The 12,141-nt window shown below is 34.3% G+C and overlaps 1 protein-coding gene across 1 annotated transcript; it reads left to right on the top strand.

Annotated features, from left to right (window-relative positions):
* The first annotated feature begins 42 nt into the window (after nt 1–42).
* LOC126814231 (regulation of nuclear pre-mRNA domain-containing protein 1B) lies at nt 43–10,717 on the top strand. The gene is made up of 8 exons (XM_050539264.2): nt 43–225; nt 1,606–1,735; nt 3,725–3,915; nt 4,826–4,929; nt 6,525–6,651; nt 7,285–7,460; nt 8,428–8,593; nt 9,034–10,717. The coding sequence occupies exons 1-7, from the start codon at nt 75–77 to the stop codon at nt 8,572–8,574; spliced, it is 1,026 nt and encodes a 341-aa protein (XP_050395221.1). The 5' UTR covers nt 43–74; the 3' UTR covers nt 8,575–8,593; nt 9,034–10,717.
* The last annotated feature ends 1,424 nt before the right edge of the window (nt 10,718–12,141 follow it).

Raw genomic sequence — 12,141 nt, 5'->3', positions numbered from 1 at the left:
CCTAAAATAGAATGGGCCGGTTTAGATTTACTTCCGGTTCAAGATCAACAACAAATTGCCATCTGATCGGTAATATGTCGTCGTTCACAGATGCGAATTTTGTAAAGAAGCTTTCTGAACTCAATAATACACAACAGAGCATACAGACGCTATCATTATGGTTAATACATCACAGAAAGCATTCTAAAACCATCGTAGATGTATGGCAAAGGGAAATGTGCAAAGGTAAGATTAAAGAGAGACTAAAATGAAAGTGAGCTGAAATGGGTTGCTCACGTACGGTCTTACTCAAATTTAATTGACACGTCCACTCGCAGCACAAACAAGATCTGGGGTGGTGGTGGGAGGGGGGTTGTTCAACTCATAGTAAATGGGTTTTTCGTCGGTTGCATATAAGTAGCAGTTTTAGTGTGGCTAGAATTTAAGAGTTCGACACTCCCAGCCAGACATGCTGCATGGGGATAACCTTAAACTACATTATAATATGGGAGATTAGATAACGAGTTGGCAGTTCTCACTATAATAGTTAAAAACAAGATAATGTAAAGGCATTTTGCTGAAAATTTCAGTCAAATTGATTCATTATGAACCGAGAAATAAGCGATCAAAAGTTCTGCATAGCCTCGGTCATCATTACTAAAGTCGATACAACAAAAATCATAGTCTCGATTATCCATTTAATCGTTAAATCGAGAATGAAAGTTATGCAGCAAATCTGATCATAATCCAACAAATATCGCAGGCTAGCGTTGACATCAAGAGTTGATTATGTTACGTTATGATACGTTAATTAATGTCTAATAGGTTATATAACATTTCAGGCCTAAAGAAAGACCTACAATAGGCAGATTTAGCTTTTGCATAATGTATGTTTAAGTTTGTTGTATTGTCAACCAACTTGGCAGCCGAGTAATGTCCGTAAAAAGTAATCCAATTACCGTAATTAATCTCTGTGACTTGTAGTCACTTTTCTGTACTTGAAAAAACTGAAGACCGATTGGCAGACGGTCAAATTTATTTATATCCCAGCGTAGTAATACAGGAACTTCGGTATAGCGTAGTTTGGTTAGCTTTGGTCTGTTATAAACAGCTGTTGAAACGGGACCCCCGTTCAATAGACACCGTATGTGTTATGGTCATCAACAAAATCACAACAAGTTCTAACCCTTGCTGTATTCGCAATAAGTCAACAAAACTACTGACTCATTGCGAGTAGCCTAGTACATGGATTAGAGTTAGATGTAGATTACTGCGATGCGGTATAGAGTGCAGACTTCATAGTAGTACAATGTACAAATGTGTTGTTACCAAAGCGCTCTCTGGGCTTGTGGCTTATTATAGAAGTATCAGTTCAAAATTCATTTATTATTTTGGTCTTGCTGGCTTGTGCATTTTCTTACTATTTAACATTGCTTGTGTTATATAAACTTACCACATGTTGTTCCAGAAAGAGTGATATGATCGTGTGGCGCCCCCTACCCCCCCACCCCCATCCCCATCAGCAGACCCCTCCCCCCACAACATGTTAATTGTTATGTAGTATGTAACGAGGGACGGGGGAATGGTTTGATTTTATTTACATTAACTTTTTTTTTTCTTTTGAAGCTAAAATTAGTAAGAAACTGGTGTTTGTTTATCTAGCTAATGATGTCATTCAAAACAGTAAAAAGAAAGGACCTGAGTTCACAAAAGATTTTATGACTGTTTTGCCATCTTCCATGAAAGTGATTTCTAAGTAAGTCAAACAACTTTTTGTCCCCTCGCCTTTCGAAGAAAGCAGGGGACTATTAAAATGGGTTCGTCCGTCTGTCCGTCACACTATTTGGGACACAATAACTCTCTTTCTAATTGAGCTAGAATGTTCAAACTTGGTGTAGGTGTTTATTAGGTCAATACCTTGATGAAGTTCGAAGATGAGCATTTTCTGCTTAGGGTAAGCAGAGATAAGCAATTTGATTGATTGATGCTTTGGGACACGATAACTTTAGTTCTAATTAAGTGAGAGTGATGAAACTTGGTGTATAGTTTCATTACATCAATACCTTGACTAAGTTCGAAAATGAGCATTTTCTGCTCAGGGTAAGCAGAGCAATAAGCAATTTGATTGGCCAAGATTTTGGAACACAATAACTCTCCTTCTAATGGAGCTAGAATGTTCAAACTTGATGTAGGTGTTTATTGGGTCAATACCTTGATGAAGTTCGAAGATGAGCATTTTCTGCTTAGGGTAAGCAGAGATAAGCAATTTGATTGATTGATGCTTTGGGACACGATAACTTTAGTTCTAATTAAGTGAGAGTGAGGACACTTGGTGTATAGCTTTATTACATCAATACCTTGACTAAGTTCGATAATGAACATTTTCTGCTGAGGGTAAGCAGAACGATAAGCATTTTGATTGGTTGAGACTTGGAACACAATAACTCTCCTTCTAATTGAGGTAGTACATGTATGTTCAAACTTGGTGTAGACATTCATTAGGGGAATCCCTTGATGAGTTCGATGATGAACATTGTCTGCTGACGGTAGGCAGAGATAAGCAATCTGATTGGTTGATAATTTTGGTTATAATGAAGTGAGAGCGATGAAACTCTTGAATATAGATTCATTATATCACTACCTTGACTAAGTTCGATTGTCTGAATTTTCTGCCTGGGCTAAGGAGCGATAAGCAATTTGATTGGTCGAGACATTGGAACATAAAAACTCTGCTTTTAATTGAGGTAGAATGTTTAAACCTGATGTAGATGTTCATTAGGTGAATGTCTTGACTGATTTCAATGATTAACATTTCAAGCTAAATCTAAGCAGAGTCGATGCTTTGGGACAAGATAATCTTGATTCTATCTGATAGAGAGTGATGAAACTTAGTGTGTAGTTTGATTGCTCAATACTTTTGAAAAAAATAAATGTGTGATTAATTAATATGTGTCATCTATTTATTTGGGGATTTTGGCGGGGGACATCAGCCTCATTATCAGGAAACTTAAGGATAACAGTAATTGCATTGTGCTTATCTCAATATTAGTTTATTGATACAATTAAATTACACAATTTTTTCAAATTAATTTATATATTTTAAAGATTGAAGTTGATTAGTTTTGGTAAAATACTAATAGTCATATCAGTATTTGGTTTAATTGGTAGAATAATAGCCATGTATATGTAATGATGAACATGGCCAAACTTTTATTACAGAAAGTGCTATTATCATTCAGCCTTTATTCAGGATTATGGCCTTCATATACGTGTATTTACCTATCACTACAACTCAGGTTTCATTTAGTTGTGTTGTTTCTCTACAGATTTGAACAGTTTTTCAACAATGGTTTGAAACTAAGCATTACATACAGAAATGCCTGCTAAAACAGCACAACTAAATGATACCTGAGTTGTAGTGTATATTGTCATAATAAAACATAGACCCAGTAGATCATGCTTGATGAAAACATTGTAGTGCACTTTGTGGATATAATGCATTTTAATAGAACTCGCAGACTTATATGCCTTAATGAGATATGACACTCCACTTATTTCTGGTAGGTTCAGACCATTGGATACATGTACACCGTGTCGGAGGAATCATCTTCTGCATTCAAAACCTTTCAATCATTTAATCAAATTACATCTATATAAGTATGTTTAATTACAAGTGAAACAAATGATTGTCAGAATTTACTGGGGCAGAGAGCAGTGTATTTGTACCATTTAACATATTTTTTAGTGAAACAGATGAAAAACTAAAAGGATCTGTTGGCAGAGTTTTGGCTATTTGGGGAGAGAGAGGAGTCTATGAAAAAGAATTTGTAGCTGATCTTCAAAAACAGTTGACTGGTTCACCAAGTCAACCAACAACATCTTACATTCCTCCTCCTGAGAAAAAAACACCAAGTCGGAAAAGTTCCCTTAAAACAGGTAAATATTTATTGATGTTTTGTCTCGGATCAAAAGGGGTTTAGAATCTCTTCACCAAATACCTTTGATCATTGTGTTTTCTTAAAATGTTATATTCAGCATTATTTTCTATTTTTACATATCATAATACTTTGCATAAAACAGATCAAAGTGGACTGACCAAGTTTATTCAAGTTGAGCAAAGATCTGAGTTAGCCGTAGTCTGAAATTCAATCTTAGCTCAATTAGAAATAAACTGCAAGAGCCGGATAATAATTGATTCAAAGGCACATTTCAAGCTTTTGTTCGTATGTACGAGTAGATAACTTCCGATTTGGCGCGAGTAGATAACTTCCGTTTTGGTGCGAGTAGATAACTTCCGTTTTGTCGCCATCTTTGAAAAATGTCCCAAATTTTCCTGGAAAGTGTCTCGTACAGCAGGCAGCGAGTTTCGAATTTTCCGGGAAAATTCTATTATTGCGTCGCAACAAATAGACTGATTCGAGTCAAAATGATAGGAGAAAGTATTTTGGGCCTCCTTGCATGGAATACCTAACCACGTTTTAGACCATGGAGACGAAACTGACTTAGTCAAATTCTGAACATACTGCCGATCCTACTTAGGCAAAGGAAAAAAACGGAATTAGATCAAATGGACCGAACATTTTGATCCGAGTTGAGCAATGATCTGACTTGGGAAATCCGACTTACGTGCAGAAATTTAATAAGAAAAACGTGCAGGATCAAAGGGTTCAAACGATTTTATCCAAGTTGAGCGAAGATCCGACTTATCCGATTTATGCGAAGTTTGCTGTATATATCTGATTTCTGTTATAGAAATAGCTGAGGATTTTCCAGTTGAGCACTCTGAATATGGTATTAATATAACGATTGTATTATTAGTTTCTTAGGAGTACATAATTTGTTACAGATAGTAAATCAGATCAACCACCCAGTAAAAAGAAGAAACAGATATTAAGTTTAAAGGAAGAAGTAGATGCTCTGTTAGAAGGACAAGATCCAGTCAAACCAGATGTAAGCTTATGTATACTAATAGATAATGTTTTTTATTTAGTTAAAGTGGAATCACCTTTAGGTTCCAAGCCCAAACATTTGTAACCAAATAAAAGAATACATAATATACAATTATGACACTTTCTGAAATCAAATGAAATGGGGTTTAACGTCCTACTGTTCTGCTCCTAAACTGGGCTAATGAAGACGGGCATACACCATACAGTGTGCTATGAGGGAAATTTTGCCCGGGCAGCGGCGCTATGGCCTACTCTTATATTGAATTCAAACTGCCAAGGGATCTTTTACGTGCACGTCAATATGTACACAAGACCTCGGTTTTTCTTCCCATCCGAACGACTAGACAACTGTCCTTGTCAGGCCCTCTGTCCTGCATCACTGACAAGGGAGAACCACGCCGGAAAATCTGGATGAACTTTCTTGGCCAATGCAGGGATCGTACACCCGACCTCCAGACTAGCGAGCCAGCGTCCTACCCACTTAGCCACATGATCCCCCGTGACACTTTCTACTTAGTCTCTTAGATATTATGACATGTCATGAAATAATGTTTATGTCATAGACAATGTCGGGAACAATTTCATACTTTATCAGGTTCAATCCCTCTGGTGTCTGTCATTTTTGTCCAGCACAGATCCAAGGTTAAAATGTCAAGCACTTCAAGCACTATTACATGTCTGTCTAAGAGTAACAATATAAGATTGTAATACATGTTATGTGTTACTATGTACGTTAAGTCTAATTAGCTTAATATTTGCTTCAGAATTGTACTGCATTCCCATTATTATGGTGCTTATGAACCATTTATTATTAGCACACAAATAAGTCAATGTTTTAAGTTAAAAGGAGCTGAATAAGTCTGTTTGAAATCTCATATGAACTAGTTTAATTTATACATTTGTCAGTTAAAGATACATTATGAAGATTAAATAAAGAGCTGGCAGTTCTCACTATAATAGTTAAAAACTAGATAATGTAAAGGGAATTTGCTGAAAATTTCAGTCAAATTGATCTATTCGGCCTAGCCTCAATCATCATTATTAAAGTCGGTGAGATAAAAAAAACATAGTCTCGATTATCCATTTCATGAATAAATCATGAATGAAAGTTGAGCAGTAAATTGGATCCTAATCCAGTAAATATTGCAGGCTAGCGATGACATTGAGAGTTGATCATAGTCTGGATAAGATAATTAATGTCTAATTAATAATTTAGATAACATTTCAGGCCTAAAGAAAGACCTGCAATAGACAGATTTAGCTCTTGCATAATGTATTTTTAATATAATACATGTAGTCCATTACCGAAAATGTGGCCATGAACTGGAGTTACCCAATGAGAAGCAAAATGAAAAACAGCTTACTGTTACTTGGAGACGTTATAAGCAATCAAGTCTAATGTGTATAATTAGACACGCACCATATGCATATCTTTGCAAGCAATGACTGTGTATTGTATTGTTGACAACATTGTACTTTACATGTAAAAGGAGATGTGACCAAAAGTCAGGAGAAATTTGTCTAATTGTCTTTGATTGTTTGTGTGAATACTAAGTAATAATGCATCTCTTCGTTTTATTACTTCAATATTTTTAGGCTGAGGAATTAATGAAGCGGTTGGCAGATTTAGAAACTACAGCCTCTGGTGATGCTGGTGTTCGAGAAAAAATAGCTGCTTTACCACCTGAAGTATCTGATATGTCTAATCTAGAAAGAATTACCGGTTTGTATTATACCTTACCATTATATTCTATAGCCTAAATGGTACATGTATTATGTTCAAACCATTCTAACTGATTTCTTCTTTTTCATATTTTCAAATCATGTTTTAGGACTAGCATTTCTTATGCAACATTTAATTATAGAACTGTTCATTCAGTATGTGGGATTCCATTAAGAGCTAACTGAAATTGAAAAAGTTTTCTTTACTATGAACTCTTCGAAAACAATTTATCAACTCTGCATGAACAGTTCTTGAAATCCACATTACACGAAACTGGTGTCATATGACCTGATATATGACGACGGGTAATAAAAGTTGGCCATGGCTGCGATCAAAAGAAATCCAATTCAATAATTATGAGAATAAATAATGGTGATATTTCTAGTAATATTTAAGTGGCATGTAGTATGGATTGCATGGATTTATCACTACATTATGATTTAAATCAGTTTTAAATTTTAACACGGATCGCTTTATCATTGGACATGCTTTTCTGGACATTTTGAAATAACTATTAAAAACTTAATAGGGGTAGGGACCTCCACTCCCAAAACGTGCGTTTTAAACCATACTGGTCTTCTTGGATTTTTATCCTTGTTGAATGGCTGTTATAAATGAATATTTTGTTTGTAGATAAAGAATCGGCTGATAACCTGTCGGCAACAGTGGATGAAGCATGTAAATTATTAGCTGAGTATAATGTACGTTTAGATGCTGAATTACAAGAGAGAAAACAAGTAGCTGTCATGCTACGTAATTTTATTACAACACAGAAAGAACAGCTACAACATGTGGAATCTAAACTTATGGTAATATTCATTATCATTAGAATTAGGGTACCAGGTTTAAAACAACTAACAATCTACAATCCTCATATTCAGGATTATTTTTCGAAGTAAAATATTGTTGTTTTAAAGAACTAATTAGAAATGAAACTTGAATTTATATCTTCTGGATAAAGAAACTACCCAGATATATTTGCAGGGGTCAAGTCTTCTGACAGGTGTTGCTGGTTTCTGTTAAAGATACATTAGTTAAGAGTTTTATAAAGAGTTGGCCATTCTTGCTATAATAATTCAAAAATAGAAAATTTCAATCAAATTACTTTGCTCTGAACGGAATTGTCACTGTTGGAAGTTTGGACTAGAAATAGACATCAATTGTGTCTGCACCGTCTATGAAAATTGGCGATGGTTTGATTGACAGATGATAACTCCACCCATATATTCTTGATTATCAAGTAACATGCTCAATGGCTATGGTAGCATCGTTTGGCAGGCCTTTCATCACCAGTTTCCGTTAGTGACATCAGCGACTAATGGTCCGCTATTTATTGATTTAATTTTAAATGGACAATTGTTTAAATCCAAACTGTATCGAAGCCATCCATGGGTCTACAGAGTTGATTCTGAGCTTGTCGTGTAAATAAAGGTCTAATTAATAATTTCTGTAACATCTGAAGCCTAAATAAAGACTCGCAATAGACAGATTTAGCTCTTGCATAATGTACGTTTAACCTTTGTATCTTCTGGTTAAACAAATTCTTCTGATTGGTGTTAGTAGCCCCTGTTAGCTATTCTTGAACAAATACCGACCAGTTACTTTCAAATAAGGTCTTGTTTGGGGGTGGGGAGGGGAAATCCAGATTTTCTATGTTTCAGCATGAATTTACATGAAAAAACATCCATTTGAGCTGGAATTTGTTAATGACGTGTCTTATTTCAAGGAATCTATGTGGATGTATTATTTTATTTTTTTTTTTTTTTTGCATTTCAGGAATATAGATTAAAATTATCTAAAATGAATGCTATACGTCATGAATTAAAGTCCCATGTACAGAATTTACCTGATTTAACATTATTACCAGATGTAACTGGTGGTTTGGCCCCTTTACCGTCTGCTGGGGATCTCTTCTCATTATAATACTAGCTGATGATTGATTGTAAGTTACTGTATTATAATTAGACGAAACTTAAAAACAATGTATGAACCATTTCGATAGTCACATTGATAAAAGGCATATATCTTTTCCATTTACGTAATCAAATAAAGAATGGAGTAGTTATCCCATATATATATTGGAGTTGTTGACAAAATAAACACCCTTCCTAACAATCAAATAATAAATGTTGATAAATTGGGTGAAAGGGTAATCCAATGTCCTTTGTAACAACATAACAATGATGTTAAACTTGCAAGAAGCCAGTCATCTGTAATTTTCGAAAATAGTAGGATACGATAGGTTGCATTCAATATGCAATTACGTCGAACTACTTTTATCTCATATTAATTTCAAGACACATTAATTTTTATGTTCTTTATAATTTCAGTATAAACAATACAAAACTACCAATGTAATCATTCAATTCATCTATTTTTCAGACCTCATTCCGTATATGCAGTGTCCTAGCTTATCAGTTGATAAATGATTTAAAATCAAGTTAACCACCAAGGTGAAACTTCCTGTTAGCTTCTTTCAGTATATAACCTTTTACAAAAATGTATTCTATTGAAATAAGCAAGTTTTAGTTCTAAACGGCTATGTCAAATTGTACATCACAAGTCATCTACTCAAGTTGATCAATATATTTTGTTTGCACTTCATAAAGATTCCTGCTCCGCAATCAATTTGATCAAGCCATTGAATAATAGTTACTTATTATTTCTTGCATGGGGAATAAGAATTGCTTAAAAGTGCTTTAATATGTAGCCCATTTGTTTAAAAGTATGGGAGAAATATGTTTGCTTCTGTTTTGGTTTAAAGATATCCAAGATTCTAATAATTACATGATTAGAGGACATATCCCAACTACCAGGAAAATATATATACTGTTATACGAGTTATTATGAGCATTTTAACCACTTTCACAGTCAATCATTATATTTTTTAAGCCCTGATAAATATTAGATTTTCTGTTAGAAGCAAAGTTACAGGTTGCAATTGTTGAGGTAAATAACCTTGTGGGGACATATCTTTAAACACAGTAAATATTATCTTCATTCAAATGATAAGTTTTTGTAAATGGGATTTAAACATGTTAAACTGGTTCGGCACTAATAAAATGCATTTGATGATCTCAGATGGAACTCTTATTTAGACATTATGTTTTCTTGATCAAAGCTTCATGTTTGTTGGATAATTTTTATTTTAACAGTTACATTTTATCTCAAATATCCATATTGGCAAACTTAGCCATAATATCTATAATATTAAACATGCATCTTTTAATGATTGATTATGTGGTGTTCTTGTTACAAAGCTATATTAAGATTAAATATTTGTATTGTTCCATGATATGTAATTCTGAAATAAGACCTGAATTAGATGTGACCCATCACATCGAAACGGGTAGTAAGTCGCATAGGCCTGTATTGTGCTAGCACTCATGATAAAAAGATGTGTAAATTTTGGTCGACTCTCAGATCTTCACATAAAAGCTTCATAAATACCTCATTTATATATTCCAAGAATGGTTTTGCTAAGGAAATTTTATCTTTCAATAACTCATTTTTAACCTTGATTTTCTCAAAATCTAGTTTTGAAATTCTACATTGTCACTTACTTGGATGATTATTTGACGTCAATGTCTTTAATACATAGAAACAACTTTATGACTATAAATGGCCATAAGGACAATTGTAATAATACATGGACTGTAAACATTTGTTATGGTTATGGGCACCCCTCAAATGAGAAGTGATATAAGATGTTCTAAAAAGAGTAAGCATTGTAAGTAAAAGACCATTGATGGTTTTATCAAGATGATGATCATTATACTTGAAGATTTTTTTCTTAAAACAGTATTATTATTACTTTTCATGTAGATTTCGTTTTTTAAGATTTAGAGTTAAATCTATATGTAAGATTTTTTTTTTAACTATTTGTGTGTAACTTGATTTCATAGTTTGTTTTTGAAAGCATAACGATGTTGATAATTTTATGAAGTTGAATTAGATGGGATTTCTGTAGAACCAACTTGGATATTATTTTTTGTGCCTTACTTATACTGTATAACAGTATATTATTGTATATAGTAAAAAGATTAAACTATTTGATTATGTTCAACATTATTTGTTATGATACAGCGCGCATGTGCAAACCATTCAGCCATCCAGCCCCCCCCCCCCACACACACACACACACCATTTGTAACAGATGAAAATGGACCAAAAAGCACATATTAATGTAATATGGATGTATATAGGAAACTAATTGAGATTCTTTCCTTAAAAAAATGATTGGAATTTCTGATCACTAAAGTTCGTAGAAATATGTGCGCAGTCAAAATGGAACGGCAGTCGCTCGCGTTTGTTTACTTTAACAGTGACTTGCGGACCTTGCATGCATGTTTCAGTTTATAGTTAGTCCTGTGTATACGGTTGTGACATTTCTCTCTCTTAAGCACTGGCGTTCCAGACCTGCAGGGACGTGGAGGTAGCATAGACCACAGAAATCTGACCTTCTATCCATATATATATGTATATTACACCATACCGAACTAGTAGGCATATAATAAAAAAAGAACAGAAATGCAATGCCTGTCATTGATTCCATGCGCTGACGTCACACAAAATCAATCCGCAATCGAGACCATTGAAACAAGGGCCAAAGATATTTTTAGTTTTTCTCTCCCTTTCCATTTTCCCCCTTTTGGCTTTTGCATGGCGATTTTTGTTGACTTTTGGGTGTAGAACCGAAGAAGAGGGTTTGAATATACATGGAGTCATGGACTTTAGAACATCAAAGAACAAAAATAATGTAAATATTGGAAACAAGTGGCTATGATATCGTTTTGTGGGGACTATTTTAGATAACAAACCTTATCTCTCAACCCTCCGTGTTTCGAGATAAGAGATGATGCTATTACCTTCAACGTAGTAGCACATGCGGGAGCGATTCACACCTGGCATTTGTAAACAAAATTGACAATATTTTTATTCAAAACAATGATTGATTATTGTTATTTATAAATATTCCTGCCACACCCAACTACAATTAAGCATATAATCCAACCTGAAATGGGTACAAATCCCCTCTTTTTAAATCAAAGCGACAGTCTTTTTCGGACATTTTAAATTTTTGTCTGTAACACATAAAGGCGGGGCCTCGTGTGCAATAGCCAATCAAAGTACTAATCTGATCAGAGTTGCGCAGTAGTAATACGCCGTAATTTTGATAAAACGCTTGATTTACTTTATTGTCAATATTTGCTGATAAATGAATGTTGTTGAGTAGATTGGACTGTGTATGTGTAATAAGTACTAATAGTATAAAATTAACTTATTTTTAAGATGGTACATACATTAATAAAGAAATTGAGTTTGCCACTTGGAACTAAATAGGCATCCAATCGTAGCTAAAAACAAGCACATCAGTATATCTCAGCGTTTTTAGTTACGTTCTCGTAGTTAGGGGGTATTCATGCAGATTGTTGGGAAAAAAAACGAGCCGAAGCGAGAGCAGGTAAAATCAAGGCTTCATCAACAGGC

Source organism: Patella vulgata, chromosome 3, assembly GCF_932274485.2.
Source record: "Patella vulgata chromosome 3, xgPatVulg1.2, whole genome shotgun sequence".
Lineage (NCBI taxonomy): Eukaryota > Metazoa > Mollusca > Gastropoda > Patellidae > Patella > Patella vulgata.
The sequence above is the reverse complement of the archived record's forward strand: the minus strand, read 5'-3'. Positions and strand labels throughout refer to the sequence as shown.

Bases quoted from the DNA above. Each gene is read 5' to 3' on its own strand.
- LOC126814231 (XM_050539264.2), top strand. From the start codon at position 75: ATGTCGTCGTTCACAGATGCGAATTTTGTAAAGAAGCTTTCTGAACTC. The intron at 4,930-6,524 runs GTAAGCTTATGT...CAATATTTTTAG, and splicing joins AAGATCCAGTCAAACCAGAT to GCTGAGGAATTAATGAAGCG. The intron at 6,652-7,284 runs GTTTGTATTATA...TTTTGTTTGTAG, and splicing joins TAATCTAGAAAGAATTACCG to ATAAAGAATCGGCTGATAAC.